Below are 27,003 nucleotides of genomic sequence, written 5' to 3'. Positions count from 1 at the left end.
TAAATACCTCTCCAATTATCGGTAATGCGCCACTAATAGGAACCAGATGAACGTTTATTTAATTTGTCAGGAAGGTAAAATTAAGAAGAGCAAGACTCAAGAGTTGAGGCTCTTGCGCCCGTGTGTTTGTATTATTCCTGTTGATTTTTTAAGGCCATAATCAAACATTTAGCTGGTAAGGAAATGCCAGGGGTCGACTTACTCTAATTGGATTTCAGTCTATTTTTCCACATCTCCTAAATGAAGCACACAACTGAGACAGAATAAATCAGATTAAGATTTTTTTTTATTTCCGAAAGAAGGAAAAAATTACTTATGGTTTAAACTACCAATTAGATATGTAGACTATCTAATATCATGGTTTATTTTTTGGAAATTATTTCCTAATTATCACAAGTTTTTGGGTATTGGCTACCGACCATGAAAGTTTAGATGCGTAAAAACCTCTTATAAACATGGAGACCCAGTGTGAGAGATCCTCATATACTAACATAGCAAGTAGGCTATACAATATTGCATCGCACAACCCAGGTTGAGAAAAGCCTCGTACTTGTGTGGCAAAAGCCAGAAGCTCTTGGCTGAATGTGTTGACCACAGATTCTTATATAAGACTGAAAAAGGGAAGCCACGGAAGATTCAGATGGTCTGTTGTTCATTTGAGTTCTCAGTGTTTGACAGTAGTGCTCTCAAACCTCACTCTGTAATTATATATAATGATAAATGGCAAGTATAATTGGCATATGTCAGGCACCATTATCCTGTGTGCATATTATGTATTTTTCAGTATCTCTCTTATATTTGTGTACACGTATACAATGAGCATGTCGAGCACACCCCGAGGTCTTTCCACAGCAGCCTGTTCTTTATATAAATCCTTTGTGGTCAAGAAATAGTAGATAGTAGTACATTAACTTAAAGTGCCCTAGGTCTGTGATTGTATATTGCCATTCACCCATATATAAACGGACAGCAGCATACTGGTACAAACACAAACCCATGTTTTTGCCAGTGTCTTGAATGAATGCCTATACTCCATTTGTAATTAGCGGGATGTCTAGAAGTTAAATGAAATCGTAAGCACCGTGTAGCTGCTTTCAGTTAAACTTTGATTCTAATCTCCTAATTTAATCTAATTCGATTTATTGACAGCTATAAAGGACATATTTGTTCAAACCGCAGATATCCGTGTTGTCTATTATTTCAAAGGCCTGTGATTTCTCTTTTCAGTCAGTGAATCCACACGGATAGATGCTGGAAGACTGCAGTGACCTGTGGAGGTCTGGTTGTTGGCTTGGTTGGACTTTTTTTTTCTTTTTCTGTGCTCTGGTTTTAAAGAATGACTGCTCTCTTTGTTTCTGAGCTCTGTTTAATTCGAAGCAACTTTCCCAAACATGTTAAGCAGAAATAGACAAAGGAAATTCTGTTGCACGTCACACATGGACAATAGCATCCAATGCAAAAGTCCATGACAATTGGCAGCGGGTTTCAGAGCTGGTTGAAATTGATCTCATAATTCAGTCTCACCATAAACACACTGAATTAAAGGCAGATTTAGTCTTTGAAGTATGACTGAACAACCAGTGTTTTATTTTGCTTCTTCCAAACAGAATTCAGCATGTAACATGAAATGCTCACGCAGAGGAGGTCTCGTTCGCTGTGTTTATGGTTTGCTCTGGGAAAAAGCCTTGCTGGACAGCTTGTGACACAGTAGTCAATCTCAGTCGCTTTTTGTTGTACTTCATTTAGGAGGGCCAGTATGATCACAGTGACTTGATTTGTTTTACAGTGACTTTTATGTGTACATAAACATAAGTGATTATTCTTTCACTAAGTGATTTCTCATTTGAGATCAGATACTTCTGTTAGACATAAGAAGCTGATTGCTCATTTAACATTCTGTTAGAAATGGCAAAATCTTGTTGATATAGCAAATCCATTCAGTGACGTGAAGCTCTCAGCTTTGTGTAGAATTTTGCAATTTGTTTTTCATTGCTTACATTCAGTTCTTATGGGGCATCAAGACATGTTTAGCCAGATTTGACATCAGTGATGCTGAAATGTATTAGTTAAAAAAATTTTTCTCAATAATATAAAATATTAAAACCTAGGAAGGAAATAAAATAGGAGATTTTTTTTAATTTATTATTATTGTTTTTGAAAAAAGTCTAATGCTCACCAAGGCTTCATTTATTTAATAAAAAATTGCAGTAAAAATAGTGGTATCGTGAAATATTATTACAATTTAAAAGAACTGTTTTCTATATTAATACATTTTAAAAAGTAATTTATTCCTGTGATGGCACAGCTACATTTTCAGCAGCCAGTCTTTAGTGTCGCATGATCCTGCAGAAATCATTTTAATATGCTGATTTGGTGCTCAATAATCATTATTATCAATGTTGAAAACGGCAGAACTGACTTTTTTTCAGGAAAAAAAACTTTTTTTTGTTTTCTTCACTTTTGATCAATTTAATCTTTCCTTGGTAAATAAATATATTTATTTAACAATATATATATTGCCCCCAAACTTTTGAATGCTAGTTTACATTGTATAGTCTAGAGAAAATAAAATAAAATAAAATAACAAAAAACCCACAATAAATGTAATTGTAGAAAGACCAATCAAAAAACATAAAGTAACAAAATTAAGAGGGAAAATATAATAAAGAATAATGAAAAAGATTAAAAAATAAATACATAAAAAAGATTAAATTACATGAATTTGAAAAGCTTTAGAAGTTGTACAATTTTCTCAGGTCTAGGGTTCAATGTTTTCATATTTAAAATGCTTTTAATATCTGACCTTTACTGATTCAACTGCACCTGCCAGGTCAAATGCACCTTCTAAAAATTTACCAGCACTCACAGCTTTTTTCCATTCCTGTATTTCCACTAGGGATATTGTTGAGGTAATTTCCTCTCCTGGCAGAAACTTAGAACTCACACCTCTGAATGTGTTTACAAAGATGACACAAGAGATGGAAAGAGGGAGCAATTAGAGCGAGAGACGCCAGGCTTTAGATCTTCTGCCAGTGCAGGAACACCTTGGCACAACTTTTCATGTTTTCCCTCTCATTTGCTCTCTCTTTCTCTTGTATACTTTTGCTCTGGTAGGAATGGAGAGAATATGACCAATGTGGCATAGAACGCCATAGTAGGCCTAATTTTAAAGTATGTTTTTACATTTGGTTTATAATCAGTTATCATAAGATTAGGAAAGGGAAAGGTTATGAGGCACTATGTTTCAAGCAAAAGTGCCTTGGTGTTTCTCAGACATTAAACATGAACATGAAGGCTGAATGTTAAGTTGTCCTGCATGATGAAGCGATCCCTGTTTTCTCTAATGGCTTTAGGTTGTTGACTGTGGAGCTAAACCTTTCTTTAAAACTCGGATTACTGTCCTTCCTCTCATTACCGAAAACAGATGTGGAAATAATGAATCGGTTGCTATCAGAGAGTGACGTGCGCTGCAATCGAAGAGATGTATGATGTATTTCCTGAGTCATAGCGAAGAGGCTTAGCATTAATTGGAATTTAGCGAAAAGAAGAAAGATGTAAGTAAACAAATTAACAGACAAAATGGGAGATGGGAATAAGTCATCTCGTGTAGTTTGATCATTTTGCAGCCGTTGTTGTGCTGGAGCCTGAACCGAAGCCCAGAGTCTCAGCGGGAGTATCGGTCCGCTGAGTGGATGCGAGCTCAACGGCGAGAGCCATCCGTCACACTCCATGCCCAGGGAACGTCCACATTTGCCTGGGTAAAATATCACAACCCTGCAAGGGCCGGGGAACTCCGACAGGAGCATCAGATCTTTGGCCAAGAAGGCTCTGGTCTGGTATTCAGTGTCAAGTTGAAAAGTAATCTCACTGTTAAAATGTATGGCTTGGATGTGTAAATGGCACCAAGATGTGATGTTCTCTCTTCATTTCCTTCTTGAAGTTACTGCAAAGAATCCAGCTGAAAACTCAACTGAGCTGTTGCAGTGTTGGTTTTATGCGATATACGTATACACTGCCATTCAAAAGTTTGAAGTAAGTTAAAAGTTAATACTTTTATTCAGCAAGGATGCATTCAATTAATCAAAAGTGACAGTGAAGGCATTTATAATGTTACAGATTTCTATACAAAATTGCTGATCTTTTGATCTTTCTATTCATCAAAAAATCCTGAATAAAGTATCGTGGTTTTCGCTAAAATAAGCCCTGTTTTCAATGTTCATAATTATGTTTCTTGAGCACTAAAACAGCATATTGAAATAATTTCTCAAGAATCATGTGACACTGAAGAAAATTCAGCATTGCTATTACAAGAATAAATTACATCAAATGCATGCAACCTTTTTGAGCACAATAGTTAGCCACCAGGGTGACTTTACCTCATAAACATTCTGCCAATGAACTGTTAAAGCCAATACGAGGGCCCTTGACTTTTTCACAATATGTAGTCACTGTAGAGGGCGAGGGGTAGTGGTTCAGATACAGAACCTGCTTTCTGTACTGTTTAAGGTGTGTGTTTCTCATATGTGTGTCTGGTGTATGGCTTTCGTGTTTGTCTGCGAGTGCTTGCGTGTTAGGCTCAGTGGGGCTGGCATAGTCTGTGGAAAAGCTCTCTCCTCGCCTCAGTGTGATGCTGGCAAACAGGCAGAGGCTCCAACGTACACGCACCACGAGCACCATCCGTGCCATCGCATCTGGAAATGATTTACCAGGCAGTGAGAGAGGACGAGGGGGAGATTGTGAATGGAAAAAAGAGAAGTTGCATAGGGGGAATTGGAAAAGGGTTTTTTAGAGTTCACCAAAAAACTGAAAATTCTGTCGTCGTTTAATCATCCTCATGTAATTTCAAACCCATTAAACACAAAATAAGCACCATAAAAGTGATGACTTGTGCAATATTTAATGTCTTCTGAAGCCATATAATAGCTTTATATAAGAAAAGACTGACATTTTTGTCCATACAATGAATAACAAATTGGACCCAGTGTAAAAAATGTTAAACTTAAAATAAAAATAAATAATTTGTTTAACTACAGTAACCCTGATTTGACCCCACTGACTTTCATTGTTTATTCATAGTACATTTTTCAAAACATCTTCTTTTGTGTTCCACTGAAGAAAGTAAGGGAAATGATGACAGAATTTTCATTTAAGACCGATTATTTGACATTTTGGGATCGAAATTTGTATTTATGCATCTGTAATCGAGAGGAATTGTTTTAGATTTAGGTTCATGAAACAGTAGCTTGAATCAAGCTCAAAGAGAGGTTCCCATCCGCCTCCCTTCCATCTATCTTTTCTGTCTCCATGGCAACAAGAAGGATGTCCTGTGAAATTGGCTCAGGAATCTGGGTCTCTGCAAGAAGGCTGAAAATACATGAGAATGCCACAACAAACTGTTGCTGAATGCATCAGTCAGAGATGTAAGGTGACTCAGTGCGATCATTACTTAAGACGATACAACGGTTGTGTACAGCGGAGTGGCCGTGACTGTTGATTTTCTGCTTGATTTATGTCTGTGTTAAATAGAGCGCAGGCTTTGAGCTCTCAACCCTCTCAAGCTTAGCCTGTCAGACTGAGTTTCACACAAACGCATCAGCCATGTGCTTCGGTCATCAGAATTACAAGATTCAAATAAACATAGGAATGGTCCAAAATAATTGACGTCTTTATTGGACTGTAAAATTGTAGTTAAAATAATTTGTTCTGGATTTAATTTGTATCAGATGAGAGACGTTGCAGGCCTTCAGCATGTTTATAGCACATCAGACTGTTTAATATGTTTTTATAGCATTATCTAAAGGCATTTCCTCATTGAGCTTCAAGACTACATTTGCCAATGGGTACTTGCTAAATAACTGAAATATTTCACTACATGAAGGGTGTCAAATTTAGTTTGGTGCATTTTATGCTTTGTTTTTGTGTGTGTACTTGTATATGCCATATTGTCCCAGAGAAAAGGTTATTTCTCAGCAGTTGCTCATACAAAGCTCAGAGAATTGGAGTGTATAGAATTGTGCGTGCTCGGTTTCCTTATTTTTACTTTTAGATTACATTTGCCAACACTTTTTTTGCCACAAAAAAACCCCTAAATTTAACAACACTGATAAATCTAATCTCAAAATCAATATCCATTTTCATACTGTACACTATAATGTTGCCTAAAATCATTGTAGCTTAAAATCTTTGGTGTTTATTTTAGTGTTGACAGAAGCCTCTCACCAAAACTGCATTTATTTAATCAGCAATAAAGTTCAACAGTAATATTGTAAAAAATTAATAATAATAAAAAACTTTTCTATTTTAGTATGTAATGTAATTTAATTGTAATTTATTCCTGTGATTTTCAGCATCATTACTCAGTCTTCAGTGTCACGTGATCCTTCGGAAATCATTCTAATATGCTGATTTCATAATAAAAATTATTCTTATCAATGTTGAAAACATTGATACATATGTTTTAGGACATATACAGTACAAAAAGAAAATGAGAGATGTGTGAATATATTTGCTGTGTATGTTTGTGTCTTTTGGCACCATTTGCCGCCAACTTGCATTACGTTACATTCATATATATTTGTTAGTGAGTATTCCACAAAAACTGCTGCATACTGATAAGACGTGAGAAGTGAAGCAGCAGTTGGGACTCAGGAAGCTAGTATCTCTGACACAGGGCGCCATGGCAACATTAACCGTCTACAGTAAATGCAAATGAGGGAGACACAGAGCTGTTCATGAATACATTCCTGCACAGAAACAAGAGCAACCCTGGCTTCAGTAATTAGATGTGCTTCATTGCAAACTCTGCATTTTATATAGCTATTCTGTTGTATTTCTAAGAGATTGTAATCATAGTAAGATGAATTTGATTAATAAGGCTTGGATTTAAATGTACTCTGTGTCTGGAAAATATCACACTAATATTATAGGACCTGCTGACTGAGTTTCTGTGTTTGTTGCTCATTGTCTTTATACATAGTTATTTTTATGATTAATGACTCCTAGTAATGACTGATATCTGCTTTCATTCCTAATTTCTAACCAAAAGTCCATATCACTTGTACAGTTTGTCATCTGGCATTACTTTTATGGCAGACAAATCCCTTCATTTGCATTTTTTCGGCATGTGTAATCCTTTAAACAACTGTTTCAAAGCCAGTTCCCATTAGCTGCCTCATAATATCAAAGCTCAAGCACTCAATAAGAGTCAGTCAGTCAGCTCTGACAGTGAATATAGACTGCATGCGTATATACCTCAGTACGTACGGCACACAGAAGCTCACTGTCTTTGGCCTCCTTGTTTCAGACCTCTGCCCCGTCAGACAGCGACAGAAAGACAGAGTCCAGACGCCGATGTGTCTCTTTACAAACATGTCAAACCTCCCATTTTCTTCCCACAATGGAAAACCTCCTGTAGACCTGTAGAACTCAAGTTCCCTCGCTGACAGACCGAGCAACGCAATCACCCTCGTGATCGGGCACAGACAGCCAGCGCTATAGGGAAATAACCATGAAAGAACAGTATTGCACTTATGTTATCCAGTCTCACTGCCTTTAACAAAGTCTCATGCATTTGATGGCAAGACTGATTCCAGATTGAAATAAATAGGGTTTTGCTTAAATTTAAAGTGCCCGAGGCGACATTTCTTCAGTATATATGAGCCCCTAATGAGTTTTTAGGGGTCTCCAGTTGTCATTCCCAGTTGTCCTAGACTTTGAAGTTTAGTCCGCCGAGCTTTTTGTGCATATGGAATTTCTCTTTGCAGCGAAATCAATCATGTTCAATTTCATTACTTACTTAAGCCATCTATTGATTAGTATTATTTTGTGCAATATTTTTTCATCTAACAAAAACACATTTTTGAAGCTTGAATTGTGAACCCGGTCACACTTCAGATTAGGGTCCAATTCTCACTTTTAACTAATTATTAACTACCTAATTACTGCTTATTAATAGTTAGTAAGGTAGTTGTTAAGTTTAGGTATTGGGTAGGATTAGGGGATGTCGAATAAGAGCATGCAGAATAAGGCATTAATATATGTGCTTTATAAGTACTAATAAACAGCCAATATCCTAGTAATATGCATGCTAATAAGCAACTAGTTAATAGTAAGAATTGGACCCTAAACTAAAGTGTTAGCATGAATCCTAGCAACAGAAAGTAGAAGCTCCCACCAGTGATATTAATAGCATTTATATGCTATTTTTAGGTGTGTGTGTAAGCCTTTGTGAAGTGATTTTATTGGGAAATGGTGAATCTGTCTCCACATAAGTGTTTGGCGTGTTGATGTATATGTTGGTTGTGGTTCGAGGAGGCTGTCGCTAGTATGAAGGACGGATCCAGTCCAGAATTCCTTAGTGACAGACAGCTGTTCCAGGATACCTCCTGAAAATAACCCTGAAAAGTACTGAGTCTTACTAAAGTTCACTTTCTGCAGAGTTTAGAGCCATACTGCCCTCCAATGGTTAAACTCTGTGACAAATAAGCATACATTAAAGGGCATATTTACATAAATAAATCTTTAAGTGGGTCATTCCAAATACATGTATATAGGATAAATGATTAATCTCAAGTTTGGGATCTGTAAGATCTTTTCATGTTTTTGAATGAAATAGTGCAAATCATATTAATTAGTTTTCTTTTGTCAAAATGTTTTAAATGATCTGAAAGAAAATGTTGTATCAAAATATTACTTTAACTGAATAGTGGTAATTATATTGGTAATTTTTAAATACTCTTATTACTCACCAATATGGAACTTCGATAATGAAAAACTATCAATACATGAAGAAACATTCCAGATGTTTCTTCATTTTTTCCTCACTCTAATCAAAATATTTCAAACCAAATATAGTATTGTATTAATTGGTAATAAATTGCTTGGCTTTTTTAACTGACATCATACTCCAGCAAACTTTTTTTGTGTGTGTTAAAGGGGTCCTATTATTATTATCAGTTATTATTATTATCGGTATGTTTTTTTATATGTTATTATAGTAGAATATTTGATCAATAAGCACTGTTTCTGAACTCACTGAAACACCTCTGTTGTAGTCTTGAGTTTTCTTCTGGGAACGTAAACGTCATAATATCAAGAATAAAAGGGCAGAGGCCTGGTTGAGTTGCCTTAGTAGTCTGTTGAAACTCGCGGTTATGGTAAGGGGCATGACATTTCTGAAACGCGTTCAAGGCCGTTGACTTATCAAAACACACTGGTCCAGCTTTTCGGAAGAAGGGGCTTCATAGAGACAGAAACTAAAGATAATTTTACTGACAGACTGGGAAGAGAGGTGCTGCAACAATGTAAAATATGTGGGGGAAAAGTGTTTTTTTTTTAAAGTCAAGCATGAAAACCTATTCTAGTTATAGATATAGTTGACCTGAGTCAGACTGACACCATGCACACAGTCTCACAGTACATTTTTATGAGTGAGACTTGAGGAACAGGTTTAGTAATAGTAAGTATCAGATAAAGGATGGCGGTTGTAAATCCAGTTGAATCTAGTTGAATCGTCCACTTTTGGAAGGAGCAGTCTGTGAATTTTAGCACGTAAGCCTCCTCTCTCTCTCTCTGTCTGTTCTATTTCATTGTCGGGATCAGTTAACACATCACGCATGCCCATGATCCTTAAAGTTAAATCCTTTTGGTGGCTGTTGAAGTAAAAAAAGATCCTCATAATCACCCCTCCTTCTTTGCATACACCACACATGGTGGAGGGGGGAGGGGGGTTTAGACCCCTTTTGAGGAGGACCCTCAGTGTGTCACTTACAGTTCATGTTGATGTTGTTGTCCTAGTTTTAGAAAACCTACTACTATCTAAGTTGGCTTGTTTTAGATATCTTCACTCACATTTAACGTGAGCGTGTGATTTAGGCAGTATGGCACAGGTATGAGGGGTCTGAGAACCCCTACATGAAGGAAGCGATCATGTTTAACGGCTACCGTACTATTTCACAGCACCTCAATGACCTGAAGAAGGAGAACTTCAGCCTGAAGCTTCGCATCTACTTCCTGGAGGAGCGTTTCCAGCAGAAATTTGAGGACAGTAGCAGTGAGGATGTCCATCGCAGGGTGAGTGTCACTGGGCTACACTTAATGTGTTAAAGTAACCAATTAAATTTGACAAGAAAATATGAACCAATTATTAGCCATAAAGGTCCATCATTTGCCTGTCTATTGCCAGAAAATGCATATTTTAGCATAATAAGAAAAGACAGGGGCAAGTCACAGATTTTACTTCAGTTCATTAAACACATGTTGATATTTTGTGACAACAATGTTATGGGACGTTGTCCTGCCGTTAAACATTCTATCATAGTATTTTAATCACAATTTAACAGGAATTGTGCAATCAAGCAATTATGAAATGCAAAACAATTCATGAAACACCAAAAACTGTAACAACAAAATATCAAACCATTGCTCTGGCCAACAAATATTGCATTTAATAAATAGAAAAAAAGTTGTACATTTGAAACACACATGATAACTGTCACTGAATCTGTTGGAGGTGACAGTAAGCTTTTACATAAGTAAATTCTAGTGCTATAGCATTTGTTTTGCTGGCTTGACAAATGCAAAGACCTAAAATAGCCCATAGAGCCGCAGACACCCAACCATCTATTAAGTCAAACAGTGGACAACAACTGCAGCCTGGATATGTGGCTCTTTTTAAATAAACAGCATTAATATGGACCAGCAGTCTCCTGCACCTGTCACAAACTGGCTATCGGCACGGGAAAAACTGGATCATGGGTAGATTTGACTGACTGACACTGGTTAGGTTTGGTTTCTAGGGGGAAGTAAAGGTGACACTTTCTAGCAGCTGTTGTCCATGTACTACTATACCAGTCTGGAACACAGAAACATAAGAGTGTATCACTATGCATCACTATGTTTAAACATACTTTTGCTGCATATAGAGTGAAATACAGGTCCAAAAGTCTGAGATCACATTGAAAATGTGCGCTTAATAAACCAAAACTTCCCTCAAATTGTTATGCTGGTAATTTGTAACACACACAAAAAAAAAACAAATCTCAGACTTTTGGACCTCACTGTATGTTTATGTATCACATGTCAGGTCACATATGGAGGCCCATTATTCTTAAGGTGCTGACTATAATATTTATGTATAAAGCATTAATATTGTAATGAAAACCACACCATTATGGTATACATGGCTTAACAATCTTGATTGGAACAATTTGATTCATTTTGATTTATTAGATGAACATGCATTCATGCACAATTGGACTTAAAATAGCAATGCTTAGCTGTTCTGGTAACTGATACTCACAACTGAGGTGTGTGTGTGTCTATGTGTGTGCGTAAAGCCCAAAGATGCTGTATTAGCGCCAAAACCAGGCTATTTCTGTGTCTGACCTTTTCAAATGAACCTGATAAAACAAATATTAGTCCCACTGACCCATATAGGCAGCACAAATCATTAAGAACGACTGATATATGACAGCCGCTCCTGAGTGCCACCATTTACCAGGCAAAGCTCTCTGTGGTTACAACAGGATGTGTATGTATCATTTCAAAACCATATCGATGCACACACAAGTACTAGCAGGAACTGATCTCTTGCCAGCTACACTGAGTTATCTGGTGGTGAGAGTTATAAAAGTCTCTGTTGCTGTGGCCTGGTGCATTGTGGGAAGAGGAAAGTAAAGGGGTCAGGTTTGAGTGCTTGTCAGAGAGAGTGAAAGAGCAGGTGGTTGGCGTCTCTTGTTCTATTTTAGGGTGAGACTGCAGCTGCACGTGCAGAGAGCTCACGCAGGCTCTGCAGACTCAGCAGAGAAGATCCATGAAATATTTAATATAAAAACTTTTTTTATTTAGCATAATGCAGATACATTTATTCAGACCAAAATATGTTGGTAGAAGTAAATAGTGTTGGAAGCATGAATTTCTAATGGACAGTTTATTAGAGTGAATAATCATTGAATAAAAACAGGAATGCAATGTGGTAGAACAGCATGCAAACTATGAGACTTGCAAAATGTGATTCCAATGACTTTTTCAAAGAATCCCTTTGTTTTTCAGAACATTGAGCTGAAGGTTGAGGTGGAAAGTTTGAAACAAGATCTCCAGGAAAGACAGGAACAGCTTGACAAGGCCCTGTAAGTATCAAACAACACACATATATTTCTTATACAGTATATTTGCTGTTCACAAATTACAGTTAGTCTACATTCACACAGCAGAATATGGTTGTCAGTCCTGAGTTCTAAATCCAGTTACATTTGCACAGTTCAGTTATAAATTAAAGTATAAATGAACCGACTCCCATACATTTTCATACCTCTCATACTCTCATACCTGCACTTTGAGAGCTTATACGAACCGAATAATCTATTAGGTAGTGATACAAACACTGACCGTGTGAATGTAACCTTTTAGTTATTAAGCTAAACAGCTATAATAAAAAAATTGTTTTTAGCTAAGTGTCATCATAACTGCTTTTATAAAATGAAGTCTTTATTAAGAGTGCAGGTAGTGAAGCCAAGCATAATAAGGAAAGCAGCTAAAGCAGCTGAGACAGAAATCCGTGTTTTTATGAATCTGTCTTTTCTTCAGTCTGGTGATCCTCTCTCTCACTCATAATGCTGGGCTGCTTCCAACTACTATCAGAATAGCTGCTTCTCATAGGCATGTGCGACTTATCTTGCTATACTGCCAAAGGCCTATCTAAGACAGAGTGTCATGATACCCTTTGAAATGTGTAGGCTACTGCAGCACATGGCCCCTGTGACTTGATTTTGCTGATGGAGAGGCTATTTGAGCCCCTTTTTAGACACTTGAATACACACACTACCTTTCAAAAGTTTGTGTCTCTAATGTTTGTGTCTCACCAAGGCTGCGTTTTAAAATGTAATTGTAGAAGTTGGTTGTTATAGGAAGAAGGAGGAACCGGCGAACGTTTCACAACTTTTAATAAAATAAATAAATAAATACAAAACGAAAGCTGCCACATATAATAAAACAGAAACACAACATAAACACACCTCTCTCATCCTTCACTGTCGTCGCTCCTCCTTTTATGCTTCCGCTCCTCCGTGAGAGATACGAGACCGGTGCGTCGCGCAGGTGTCGCTCATCAGCAATCACGCCACCGATTGTCCTCGTCCTGCTCGCCACAGTCATTTATTTATTTGATGGCAAAGCTGAATTTTCAGCATTATTACTCCAGTCTTTAGTGTCACATGATTCTTTAGAAATCATTCATGATGATTTGCTGCTTTTTTTGTAGAAACATCAGGATTCTTTGATGACCAAAGTAAAAAATAATAATTTGTTTGATTTTTTTTTTGTAACAATTTAAGTCTTTACTGTCACTTTTCAATTTAATGAAAGAAAGTTGAATGAAAGTTTTAATTTCTTAAAAAAAAAAATCTTACTGACCCCGAACGTTTGAATTGTACTGTATGCACCTGTCTATAGTGGCAAGGGTTAATTCATTCTCAGTAAAACACACAATGAGCAACTTAGTCCTCACGTAAGTGGGGTTAAGTTTGGTGCTTTATGGCTGAAGCTTTGCTTTTTCTTCTACAGTTGGGTTGGAAGTGTGTCAGTAATGTTTAAATTTACAGTAGGATCCATTGGCCTTTAGGGGATCACATATAAATGAGACCCCCTTGCTTCGTGTTATTCTTCAGGTGACATCATTGTTCCGATGAAGGGCCAGTTGCTATGTGTCATTTCCATCACACGCTCTGTTCGGTTCTGATGATGTGTTTGCCGGTGACCTGAGTCTGAGTCTTTGCCATCAAGCAAAAAATCCCCTCATCATTTCTCCTCACTTTTTTCTTCATAGCTTCCCTTAAGCCATCGCTCCGACCCTCAGAACTGACATTCGGTTCACCGAGGACTAAAAATTTCACCTCCCGAGCTAAATGATATGTCTTTAGGCTGTGATTGCTAACATGTTGTAGTGACTGATCAGGACGATCGCTCAGACCGCTCGTTGCAGTTATGGATGTCCTGGCACTACACAGTTAAAAACCCAGAGGTGCCGTTTGCTCCGGATCAAACAATTACAGCGGGGTCAGTGCCGCAGCCATCATCACGTTCAAAAACAGCTCCGCTGAAATGCAGCAACGGGGTCTGGAAAAGCTGTTATGAAGTCCTCGAGAGGCTTCTAGAGCGCTGCGCTGAGTGAAAGGCTCTCACAGACACTCCAGAATGCTTAAAATGTCAGAGCAACACCCTTCACACACACAAAGTACAGGTTAAAACATCCCACTGGAGACATGAGCAAAGATTGTTACGAGTCACCTTTGTGACTCTCTTCTTTTGCCTTAATACTCTTTGGGGATTGAAAAATGAAATGAAACTCTTTCACTGAGTCTGAAAGGTATGAATGTGCTCAGGGACAAAGATTAAATAAATCAAACATGACCACTAGCAGTCATTTGTTTTTTAATTCCCCCCCCCCCCAAAGGACACTGATACTTTTTCCCAAAACGTGATTTTTTTTTTTTTAATAAAATGTTTGTATTATTCATTTTTAGAATTAGAATTATAAATAATAATTATCTAGAATTTTAGAATTAAACTAGTTTGTTTATTTATTTATTTATATATATATTTTATATATTCTCATTTATCATCAGAACAATTACTTGTCCTAAAGAAATCAGAAAAGTTACTTTCTAGGAAGTAGAATTCCCTCAAAAATTGTAGGTGCGTTCACTAACCAATCACAGTCCAATTTAACTGTGCTGTGCATATATAAATGAAGTAACTTTTATTTCAATGAAAACACTTCCTTGCTTTGTTAATTAGGTTTATTATATATTCAGCGCTGTTTACATGACACAGTTTTGTTTAAGAACATTGTACCATGTACATTTCTATTGATCATGGCAGAAATAATTCATCGTTTTAGACACTTATTTGACTATGAGACAAATCCACAATGCCACAGGCAGCATTCAGATCAAAAGCGTCCTTTTCCCATTTGTATCTCTGGATTTGTTTTGACGCATTCTTTCCGAATTGTTCACTAAAGCTGTTTTGTTTGTATTGTGGTACTTCACAGAACCACAGCAGAGAGTCTGACCAATCAGAATGAGGTGGAGGTGCAGCGTCGCTGTGAGGAACGCCAGCAGGAGATCGGACACATGCAAGAGATTCTGGAGACCAAGATCCAGCTTCTGCAGGAGGTGCATATTACATTCCTACACACAAAAAATCCACATTTACGGTGCTTAGTATTTAAACACTTTTGCTGCTTTAGGTTACTTTTGTAAGTGTGTGTTTTTGAAGCAAAGTCTGTATAAGATACTTTATAAAATCCTTTACTTAACGTGTTTCAGCATGCAGAATTGCATTGCATTGCAGTTTTTTGCATTTTATTGCATTGCATTGCATTTAATTTTACTGCAATTTTTACTTTCAGGAGGCTCAGTTGGCAAGAAGTGAAGCAGAAAAAATGGCTTCTCTGGCTGACTCGGAGACCCGACGCTGTTTGGCCCTAGAAAGGAGGATGATGATGGAAATGCAGGGGGGAAATGAAAGCTTGTCTGCCATGGCACAGCTTGATGAGATGGCTGAGAAGGACAGGTAAACATTACAGCAGTGACCATGAATATGACTGAATATACTAAAGTTAATTCAGGGACTGTTTTATATAATGTTGATTATTCTGATAATCTGTTGCTCAATCTATTATGCCTTTTCCTCTCTTTGTTTCACTTAGGTTAATAGCAGAACTGAATGAAGCTGTATACAGGAGAGAGCAAGAAGCATCCGATCTAAGTTCACAAAGGGACGTCCTTACTGCAAAACTAACTGAGTTGGAAGAGCAAGTGCAGAGCCTCAACTTTTCCCTCCAGCAGAAAGAGAAACACACACAGGTAAACAATAGGACTCTCATCCATCGAAATGCACACATAGATTTCATGTGGCCCTGGTAATCAGTAGCCTTCTTAAATCTGTGTCATCCCTGCAGCGTGTCACAGAATAATGCATTTAGGCATATAGCATACACACTCAAACTTACATGCTCACATAATTGTGTGTTATATGTAATTGTGCATGTGACATCTGGCTCTACTGTATTCTTCAGTGTGGTTAAGGCAACTAACTAGGTCACTTTGGCCTCTGGCCCCTATTCAACCCCAAAAGAGAAAGTGGGTTCGGGTATCAGACTGTATTTATAAACACACAGTCATGCTATTGCAAATAGGTCATGGCACATGCAGGAGTGATTCAATACTTCTCCCAGATTAGTATATTTACAGTATGGGTATAAATCACATAAACAGGGAGATTTATATTAACTTCACCTTAGATTCATATGTAAACTGAGACGTATAAAATTGGTATAGCCTGCATGTAGATAAACATGTTTAACATTGTAACAATGAATCAAATTGACTAGAATATGCAAATTGACACAAATGCAAAGGAAATTGTTTAACCCTATACAGCTTACTGTATCATATTTAATATACACACATTTCTAAGACCTTTAAATTATCAACGTGATCAAAGCTTTGCTTTTGTATGCAATCTACTACATGTCTTATTTTTTTGGTATAATTCTGAATAAACTTTTTGCTGTGAAAACCTTTCTGATTTTTATAAAGTAAATGTAAGATTAACTTTTATATTGTTAGTAATATTTCAATATGGACACTTACTGTCCTAAAGCAACTTAGGTTAACATACATTGTTCTTAAGAAAATTCATGTTTAAATGTATCAAATATGATACATCAAGCTTTTGAGGAATGTTTATTTACACATCTCTCAATCATCATTGTATTTTGTATTTTGATTTATAAAAAAACCTACAGAGCTTTGCATTTAAATATCTTATTAACTATTATTATTGGGAGATATAGAGTGATGTGTCAGATTTATATGCATTTTAAGTAGTCTGCTATACTGTTATAAAGATCTTATTGATTTACATTACAAGCTATCAGAATTTCTTCTTACTTTTTGGCTATATGAATAACAGCAAATGAAATTTTTACTCAGTTTGGGCCTCAGAGTCATAAAAGCCTGATGTATAATCAACAAAAAACATGCAAACTTTGTTTTTTATATGAAAAAATAACATTCCAAATAATCATATGTCAGGCTTTACAGGGTTAAACAGAACTACAAAATCAAATGTTTATATTAATCTTTTAAACTGTGTCATGGCTTGTTTTGTAAAGAAGTAGGCTACATATTGTTTTCTTTTTTTTTTAGACCCCCAGAGAAGAACTGGCTCATGGAAAAAGCAGCACAGAGCAGGAGATGCAAGTAAGACTTTTTATTTCATTATTTTATAAGTCAATCTAAAGGTATGAATGAATGGTCCCATTTTTAGGAAAATGGCTGTAATTTTACTGAAGAAATAGCATCACCAGTGTGCTGAGAGCGACATCTAGTGTACAGCCATAGCAAGCTGAGACTGCACATGAGCACACACATTTACAACCATTTTAAAAATCTACCATATATATATATATATATGGTATTTTCATGTATTTTACTTTCAATGCTGCTATTTGCTCTTGTAAGTAATTTTTGTCATGCCATAGACAAAAAAACATTATCCAACTGAAGGGTTAAAGGTATATGCAGTATTCGGTTTCTTGTTTAACCTGGGTTTGCAAGGTGACAAGTGATGACATCTATTTTTGAAATCCTAGCACTTTCTTTCCCACAGTTAAACAACGTATTTCAACTTTGAAGTGATTTTTCTAAATATAATTTAGGCCTAAAATATACAATCATTTACATCACACTGTACACAGAATAATAATGAAAACACACAGTTAATTTTACTGTCTCACAACAGCTCATTGCCATCACTGTCACTGGTTGACATAAACAGTGAGATAATACTACATTTGCCTGATTGGGATAAATAGGTTTTTGATTAAGGCTGTTTTGTGTTTTAGCACTGTTATGGTGTTCTGTCTCCGTTGTCTAAATTCTAGAGACATTTGAATGAAAAATTCACACAGGAACACCAAAAACTGCCAGTATGTGCAAACATGCCATAAAACATGACATCATTCAGTTATTTCTAGCTAGAATCAATAGTAATTTATAAGAGATTGATCCATCTATCCCTTACAAGGTTGGTATGTGGTTGTTGATAGCAAATCTGGATGTTTAAATCTTTGTATAATCAACAAATGACATTCTTCACTGCTGCCATTTACAAGCAGTGCTAAAATGCAGTAATTCATTTACCCATTACAACTGCACAATTATTAATGTTAATAAAAACAACCATTCACACAAATTCAGGATCGTAAGAAGGAATATTTATATCAGTGGTGTAGATAGATACTATAAAACCAGGGCGTATGAAAATCAAAATCACTTTCCCAGTCGCACTTCCTTTCGAAAATGGAAATTAGTATGTAAAGTACTGTCAGCGTTTTCTTGGCTTGTTCCCTTTGTTCGGCCGGTAGCACTACATATACCGAGGGGTGATCAGAGAATTTACAAAAACACCGTTGACAAGTAATGAACAATAAAACGACGATTTAGATAGTAGATGTAGTGCAATTGCGTATTCGGAAGTCAACAGCCGTTGCTACGGTTTAAATAAGTAGCATATACTGTAGAAACGCATGTTTGCGACCCCCCCTTTTTGTCCAGAAAATGGTACGCGCCATTTTCCCTGCCTCACTCTTGCCATATCGTTTGCTGCTTCACTGCCTTGCACATTCATTGAGACCCGGTTATACACAGAATATTGGCAAATATTCTAGGGATAGAATATGATATTGTTTCCGTTTACAAATCGTGTAATGATGGTTATATGAAAATGACTCGCGTTTTAAACCGGAGTCGGGCGGTGGGATTTAAATGATGTCCTGTCATGTCGGCGTCTTCACAGAAGAGCGAATGAAACATTATCTGGACCGCGCGAGTGAAGGACAAAACACGCATCTTTATTTCCATTGACGAGGACAAGCATCTGGACATTGAAATCAAAATCGAGATTTATTTCCAGCGATATATATATTTAAAGATCGATCTCAAGGACATAAATAAGGACATAAAATACTACAACTTTAAGAAATAGTGGATTGCCTGGGATAAATGAAAGTCGTCATCTGATCTATGATAAACAACCTGACGTGAAATTATGATAGTTTCCAATTAATATACATATAAAGATTTTTTTAATGTCTTATTTTCAATTGATGGGAACTGAAGAAAAATAGAAATATAAGATCTCTATATGTCATGACATCTTCACTTTCGCTCTTGGTATAGTTTTGGCACAAACACCTCTAGATTATTATTCAATTGAAGATTTATGATGTTGGACTCAAAGATGAAGGACTTGTGTCGCATCTGTGCAAGGGAGCTGTATGGTAACCAACGCCGATGGATCTTCCACCCAACTGCCAAGCTGAGTCTGCAGGTGCTGCTGTCCTATGCGTTGGGCAAGGAGATGACCCGAGATGGCCGGGGAGAGTTCGCCTGCAGCAAGTGTACCTTCATGCTGGACCGAATGTATCGCTTCGACACTGTGATTGCCAGGGTGGAGGCGTTGTCAGTCGAACGGATGCAGAAGCTCTTGTTGGAGAAAGACAGGCTCAGACAGTGCATCGGTGGACTGTACCGCAAAAACAATGCTGATGATTTTGGAGTGGATGATGGTGCTTCGGACTCTCCTGTAGTGGACTTCTCCAAGTTGACTGAAGTTGAATACAGTGCTCTACTGCAGGAAGATCTGACATACTCTGTCTATGAGTCATGGGCTGAGCAAGGCGCTCAAGAGCAGGTTCAAGACCACCAATGCCCTCACCATCAGTGCCACGCGGCAGCGGATGCTAGTCCATGTCCCCGACCCAGGAAGTGCAAAGGATGCGCTGCGCTGCGAGTGGCAGATTCAGATTATGAGGCTGTCTGCAAGGTTCCCAGGAAAGTGGGTCGGAGCACTTCCTGTGGACCCTCCACACGCTACTCCGGTAGTGTTCAGGACAGCGCTGAGGAGACCGTCCCATCCGCACCTCCACCAGAACCCGAACCGGTCGAGAACAACCAAGCTCGCTGCCCCAATGATCAAGAGCCCTTCTGCATAAGTCCTGGCTCCTCTGTGGAGTCTTTGGACACTGCTGTAGATCTCACCCAAGAGTCTCATTCTAAAGTCCATCCTAACACCACGCAGGGAGAGTCTGAAGAGGAACAATCTACTATCAGGAGGCCCGAGTCACGGCCTGGTTCTGTGTGTGGACTTGATATTGCCCTCAGCCTGCTTAAAAGCTTTGAATATCACCCTCTCCAGAGTCACAGAGGTAGTCGGATTCCTGTGCTCCTCAAACCTAACGCTACACCTATGGAGAGTCCTTACCCTCTGCTCCAGGTGACTCCCACTGGGATGGAGTGTCCCCTTTCCCCCCATCTTCCAGATGCTCCTTCTAGCATCCAGCAGGAGCTTCAGCTTGAGTTGGCAGAAATGGAAGACCTGTGGTTGGATGATTACATTCAGTGCAAGCCATCAGGGCTTGAGAAGGTACATAAGAAGACCTACGGATTCTCAAAAAAAAAAAAAAAAAATCTGAATGAAAAAAAGGAGGAAATAATGAGGGTTGTTTGGAAAGAATCATCTTTGGACCGTCTGTTTGTACAACGTAGGCCTATATTACGAAAGAGGAAAGATGAATTTATAGGATACAAACTAGATGAGTTGATCAAGGACTCCCTCAGGCCTTTTTTTTGTTCCCAGAGCTCTCCAGCTCTCTGATTGCTTTTGATTACTAGGTTACCCATCATCTTCTTAGCAACTCTTACATAGCAACTGTTGTTGTGAGCAACAGGCCAATTCCAAAAGGAGTGTTATATTCTTGCTCTTCTAATGAATAGACTACATATTGGCTGTGTAAATGTTGAAAAGTTTGGGGTCAGCAACTTTTATTCAGCAAGAATGCATTAAATTGATCAAAAGTGACAGGAAAGACATTTATGTTACAATCTTGAAAAAAATGTGCCAAGGTTTCTATAAAAATATTAAGCAGCACAGCTGTTTTCAGCATTGATCATAAGAAATGTTTTTTGAGCATCAAATCAGCGTATTAGAATGAGGATCATGTGACACTGAAGACTAGAGTAATGATGCTGAAAATTCAGCTTTGCATCACAGCTTCATTTTAAAATATTAAAATAGAACACATTTACTTTAAATTGTAATAATATTTCACAATTTCTACTGTACTTTTGATCAAATAAATGCAGGCTTGGTGAGGATAAGAGACTTCTTTTAATAAAATTAAGAAATCTTACCAACCTACACTTTTGAACGATAGTGTATATATCTTAAAAAACAGCATTAAAGGAATATTTCACTTCTAAATGAAAATTCTGTCATCATTTACTCACCCTCAAGTTGTTTTAAACCTGTATTGAACATCAAAGGAAGACATTTTGAAGAATGTCGTTAACCAGACAGTTGATGAGACCCATAGTAGGAAAATAAATACTATGGAAGTCAATGGGGTACATCAACTGTTTGTTTGCCGACATTCTTCAAAATAGTTTCTTTTGTGTTAAGAAAAAGAAAGAAACTCAAACAGGTCTGGAACAACTTGGTGAGTAAATGATGACAGTATTTTTATTTTGAAGTGAACTAATCCTTTAAGTATGATCTTTTTAGCAATATAATTGTATGTAATGTTCAATCTAACCTATCAAAAGGTAAACCCTGATAGGTACTGACAGATAAAGCAACAGGCAGTGTGAGTAATCTGATCTTTAGTGTTCACAGCCTGCACTATTGTACTACGCACAACCAGTTGTAATCACTGTATGTTACTGTATGCAGGGCTGGATCAGAAACATTATCCTCCAGTTACTGGTGCTACCCCTATTGTGCTAGACAAACTTTTATTTTTGTGCACAGTCAAGTCTCTATTTATTATAGAGACTAATTTTAATTTTTTATTATAAGATGATATGATAGATGATGAAGAAATGATGCTAAGTGAAAATTAAAAACAAGGAAGTGGACGGCATGCCGCCATGGAAAAATAGGACATCCTGAGGAAGTTGTTGAGTGAGGCTATGGTCATAACTGTTTGTTCTGCACCGCGTCTGTCCTCTAACTCACATCAATACAGTTTTCAAGCATATATGCTCATTTAGTAATAGCAGACTTTATATAATGCAAGGTGTTTATTGAAAGTAAAGACATGAAACAGTATTTTTTACTTCCATAACGTGAATAATCAGTTTGATTTGGATTGATTCATGTTAATATTCCCTAGCCAGTTGATCTTGGTTACATCAGCAGAAAAGAAACTTGCATCAAATTTGAATAAACTTTGCTGTCTCTGAAACAATTAACAATAATCCTATAAGTTTAAAGCATTTGTTTGTGTGATGTGTCTGTGTCTCAGAGGTTGATTGAGGAGCAGCAGTGTCAGCTGGCGGAGTATGAGAACGCAGCGGGTCAGTGTGTGAGTGAGCTGCAGAAGGCCCAACAACAGGTCCAATCTCTCCAGACCAAGATCCGAGAAAGCGAGACCAGCAATAAGGTATTGACATCAAATGTAAAAGCTGTTTTATCAAGCAGTCTTTTTGTCTTTTGACTGCCATGTTCATATGGTGTACTGTTGTTTGCTATGTTTTGTTGCTATGGAATTGTTACGTCTCAACGGGGATGAGAATCATTAAATCATTATTGCACTGAGCTCTTTTGTTTGTCTGCACAGAAGTTACAGCAGAGGCTCGGGGACATGGAAAGTGAACTGCGTTCTGTCAGAGAAGCAGCATGTGGTCAAGAGAGAACAATACAGACCTTGAGTGACTCGCTCAACACTAAAGACTGTGAGGTATGTCTGCCCCTCAAGCACAAAGCGGTGACTGGAATATCAGGCATTCCTCACAGGCTTGGATTTTTTAGATAATGGACTCAAAAATAACATTAAACTGTCAAACCGTCAGAATTGTTTCTCTTTTTTTAATTAAATAATCTACATAAATGTCTCAAATGAATTTAGTCTGGGACTTAAACTATATTAATAATGTAATATTAATATAAAATAATGTGTTTCATACTAGATTACTGATCTCCATCGGCTCACTGAAGAGCAGAATGAGCTTCTGCACTCTCTGAAACAACAGAACAACCATTTCCAGCTCCAGCAGCAGCAGGTGGGAATCCTCCTTCAGTAAAGCTCACAGATCACACTCCTCCAAGCTTCATGTTTTACACTTTCTCATTGTCGACAATGTTTTATTACAGCCACTAGGGAATGACTCCGATTTTGAAACCCATTTTGATGACTATATCTGGTTCTCTGTCCCACCGTCCTGACTTCTCATTGGTGCAGGTGTCTGGAGTGGCTCCTAGTCGTCTGCAGGCTGATCTGTTGGACCTCCAGGGCTCTCTGTTCTCAGCCCAGCTTGAGCTGCAGGGCCTTCAAAGAGCACAGCAGCAGGGCCAGAGGCGAGAAGATGACCTGTCCCGAGAAAACCAGCGCCTCCAGGCTGACCTGCAGGGAGCCCTGCAGCACCACCAGGAGGCAGAAACACACAACCACGATCTACTTGCTGCTCTAGAGAGGGCTCGCTTTGAGGTACAGCAAATGGAGGAGAAATGGAGAGATGAAGGGAGACACAGAGAGAAAGAGGTCGAGGAAAGAGAGAAGACCATCCGAGAACTAAAGACCTCACTAGAGCACAAAGAACAACTGTTACTAGTAAGAAATACAAATGGCATTCTGATTATTAGTTCTAGTTTTAGTACTGATAGACTTACTGTAAGGATGTAAATCTTTGATGCTATATACTCTTGATCAGGACTACAGTGAGCTGGTGGATGGTCAGAAAGAGCCTGCCGGAAATAAAGACAACCTCATCTTCAAGCTCAAACAACGCATTCAGGAAAGAGACAGAGCATTGGAGGTACATAAACACACATTTACCAAACATACAGTATTATTATAATTAATATTAATAAATTGTAAATTATTATTATTATTTTTTAATTATTAATTAATAAATATTTATTTGTCTCCTTTCTTTTTAGTTGATTTTCTTTATTTGTCTCAATGTTCTTGAATTATTTGAAGTGAAACAAAATGGCCTTATATACACTAGTACTAAGTTGTTTTTGAATGTCTCTTATGCTCAACAACGCTTAATTTATTTGATCAAAAAACAGTAATATTGTGAAATATAAAATAACTGCCTATTTCAATACACTTTAAAATATAATTTATTCCTGTGATGGCAAAGCTGAATTTTCAGCTATTACTCCAGTCTTCAGTGTCACATTTATTATCATTATCAATGTTAAAAACAGTTGTTCTGCTTAATATTATAATTATGGAAACTGTGAGAGCATTTTTGTTCAGGATTTTTTGATGTAGTTCGAAAGAACAGCATTTATTTAAAATAGAAATCATCCTCGCTGAATAAAAGTGTTAATTAAAAGACAATATTTTGTCTTTATTTTTCTTTTCTTAAAATTATTATTGTGTATGAAATGTGCGATATCAAACTTTCCCTTGCCTTTCTCAGCGAGCGGTAGACGAGAAGTTCACGTGCATGGAACAGAAAGAAGATGAGGTGCGTAAACTGCAACTGCTACTGAGAGAGAAAGAGAGAGACCTGGAGAAACTTCGATGTGTGCTTTCCAACAACGAGGAAACCATCACGGTATTGATGGCGCACGTGCATCCTGCTTAAAATTGTGAATACCAGCATTGAATTAGTTCAAAACTATTTTGTCTGTGCTCATCATTACAGAGTCTGGAGTTGTTGCTGCGTGGCAAAGGCTTAGAGCTGGAGCAGGTGTGTGAGGCCTGGCGCAATGCTCAGGGTGTTCAGCGTGAGAGAGAGGAGTCACACATGCGCAGCCTGAGAGAAAGAGACACTTTAATCAGCCAGCTGCAGACGTCACTGCACACACGCACTAAAGAGGCGGAGGTGAACACATGCTTCAGATATGTTGCATATATCTATGTTCTTTTTAACTTGCTTCATTCCATCCAACATGCATCTCTGCAGGATATGACTTCGGTTCTGCTCAGTAAAGTGTCAGTCGGGTCCAGTGAGGTGGCTGAGGAGCTCAAGTCTCGGCTGCAGCTGAAGGATCGCTTGTTCCAGGAGCTTCTGTCGGACCGCACCAGACAGACTCAAGAGCATCACTCACAGGTCCAAAACCTTCTGAACACCATCAACTCAAGAGAGCAGTACATAAAGGTGACACTCTATCACTGATCTCTAAACTACAGGCATCGTTAAAAACGAATGTATCTCCTGAGTTTTTAATAGCTTTTTAACCTGACACTCAATCTTCCAGGATTCTGCAGGGCGTGTGGGTCAGGTAATGGCTGAACAGACCGCTCGATTGCAGGAGCTACGCAGGCAGCTTGGGTCTTCAAACCCTCAGTTAACCGAAGTCGACACACAGGCGCTTCAGGATGAGCTCCAGTTGACTCTGCGCAGAGAAAGAGAGGCCCAGAACCAGCTTACCGCCCTGCGCTCCACCCTGGCGTCCCACCAAGACCGGCTCCAGGCCCAGGTCTCAGATCTAGAGGCCTTAAGCAGGACTGTGAGCGTCAAAGAGGAAATCATCAAGGTTTGTGTTTAGGATCTGAGTTTAAAATTTGATCTTTTAGCACACGTGTATATTTATCAAGTTTGTTTTTCAGGACCTGCAGCTGCAGTTAGTGGAGCCATCAGGTTTACCACTGGTAGAGCAACTGACCCAAGAGCTGCAGGTGCTGAGAGAGAAGGTGGAACATCACGATGCCACCTGCATTAATCACAAGGTAAGTCAAGAGCGTCAACACATACAACTGAGCTTTAACAAAACAGACTGAATCAGCAGGCATGTCTACTGTACAGTTTCAGCTTTTCATATATGTACTGTATGATTATTATTTTTTAAGCAGGCTGTTTTGGATCCACTGGTGCCCATGGAAACAGGACATGCTGATTTTGGAGGTGGGGACAGGCTGCGGTTTGGTCTGTAATGTGGGTTCTCCTGGGCTGCAGAGGACAAATTATGCTTTGTGCATTTCAATCATGTTCATAATTACTATATAAGCATGTTCTGAGATTAACAAATGTTTGAAATTATTAATGACTAATAACTGAATTGTGAATTTTTAGTTATTTGAAGCCACTAGAGCCTCATAGATACTATTGTAATGGATTCTAACAAAATGTTTACTTATGTTTCCTCTTATCTGTGTGCATGAGGTTTTTGAATTTTATATTTTGTTTTTAACAGTGGAATCATTTGTATTTGAGCTCATTTTGTTTATTTTTATTCAGATATTCTATGTAGTTAGCTATACTTTATTAATTTAAAGAGAAAAACAAAAAACGTAATATATTAATTTGAGGACTGCAAAAAAGTTTGCATTATATTATTTTACTGTCACTGTGTTCACTGTAGAAACCTGTTACAAAATGGACTCTAGAAGGACTGTAGTACCAAAACATTACAGTTTCACTGTATTTAAGTGCTGCTGTGTTCATTTAGAATAATGATTTATTTAATAGGTTAAGAGCATAGGTTTAATATATGATAACAAGTATGTCTCTGCATGCAAAATAACAAGAACTGATGTTTGTAGCATGTCATATACAGATTGTTTGCACTTAGTATTGAGCTGAATACATAATGTCACTGCCTAACTGATGCCTTTATGGACATTTGCTTGATGTGTGTTGTGCTTTCATATTTAGTTTTCATATTTTTTGTATGTACCATGATCGTTTTGACTCTCAGTAAATTATTTGATGAAATATACTCAAAAGGAAAAATACTGGGTGTTACGGTGAAAACCTGTTTATTCTTTTTATACTGGGACATATATCGGGCCTTCGGGCTGATCCTTTCTCTTCTATATCTTACTCTTCTCTTTCTATTCTTTCATTTCCCAAAGTCACAAGCACAGTCAATGCCCAAGTTTAAATACGGCACAGTAACCCTAACCAAACACGTTCCCTTTTGTGTGTTTATAACTGATCCATTCAGTATATGCAGCGAAAATATTTGACAAAATTC

General features: G+C 37.7%; 1 protein-coding gene across 13 annotated transcripts in view; it reads left to right on the top strand.

Moving 5' to 3' along the window:
• The window catches only part of pde4dip (phosphodiesterase 4D interacting protein), a 67,918-nt gene that overhangs the window by 16,342 nt on the left and 24,573 nt on the right, over positions 1–27,003 (top strand). For 6 of the 13 annotated variants that reach the window (XM_084431929.1, XM_084431919.1, XM_084431927.1 and 3 more), the window contains exons 1-12: positions 19,170–20,493; positions 22,373–22,510; positions 22,688–22,807; positions 23,037–23,129; positions 23,309–23,677; positions 23,778–23,882; positions 24,501–24,638; positions 24,729–24,908; positions 24,990–25,184; positions 25,285–25,563; positions 25,637–25,756; positions 25,877–25,931. In XM_084431929.1, coding sequence (XP_084288055.1) covers positions 19,291–20,493; positions 22,373–22,510; positions 22,688–22,807; positions 23,037–23,129; positions 23,309–23,677; positions 23,778–23,882; positions 24,501–24,638; positions 24,729–24,908; positions 24,990–25,184; positions 25,285–25,563; positions 25,637–25,756; positions 25,877–25,931 — 2,995 coding nt within the window. In that variant the 5' untranslated portion in view covers positions 19,170–19,290. Of the gene's footprint in view, positions 1–9,735; positions 10,072–12,051; positions 12,129–15,049; positions 15,174–15,409; positions 15,574–15,709; positions 15,867–17,213; positions 17,268–19,044; positions 20,494–22,372; positions 22,511–22,687; positions 22,808–23,036; positions 23,130–23,308; positions 23,678–23,777; positions 23,883–24,500; positions 24,639–24,728; positions 24,909–24,989; positions 25,185–25,284; positions 25,564–25,636; positions 25,757–25,876; positions 25,932–27,003 lie in introns of those variants that run through there. The other 7 variants (XM_084431921.1, XM_084431928.1, XM_084431918.1 and 4 more) reach the window with 4 other exon arrangements.

Source organism: Rutilus rutilus (genome assembly GCF_951802725.1).
Source record: "Rutilus rutilus genome assembly, chromosome: 15".
Taxonomy (NCBI): Eukaryota; Metazoa; Chordata; class Actinopteri; order Cypriniformes; family Leuciscidae; genus Rutilus; species Rutilus rutilus.
The sequence above is the reverse complement of the archived record's forward strand: the minus strand, read 5'-3'. Positions and strand labels throughout refer to the sequence as shown.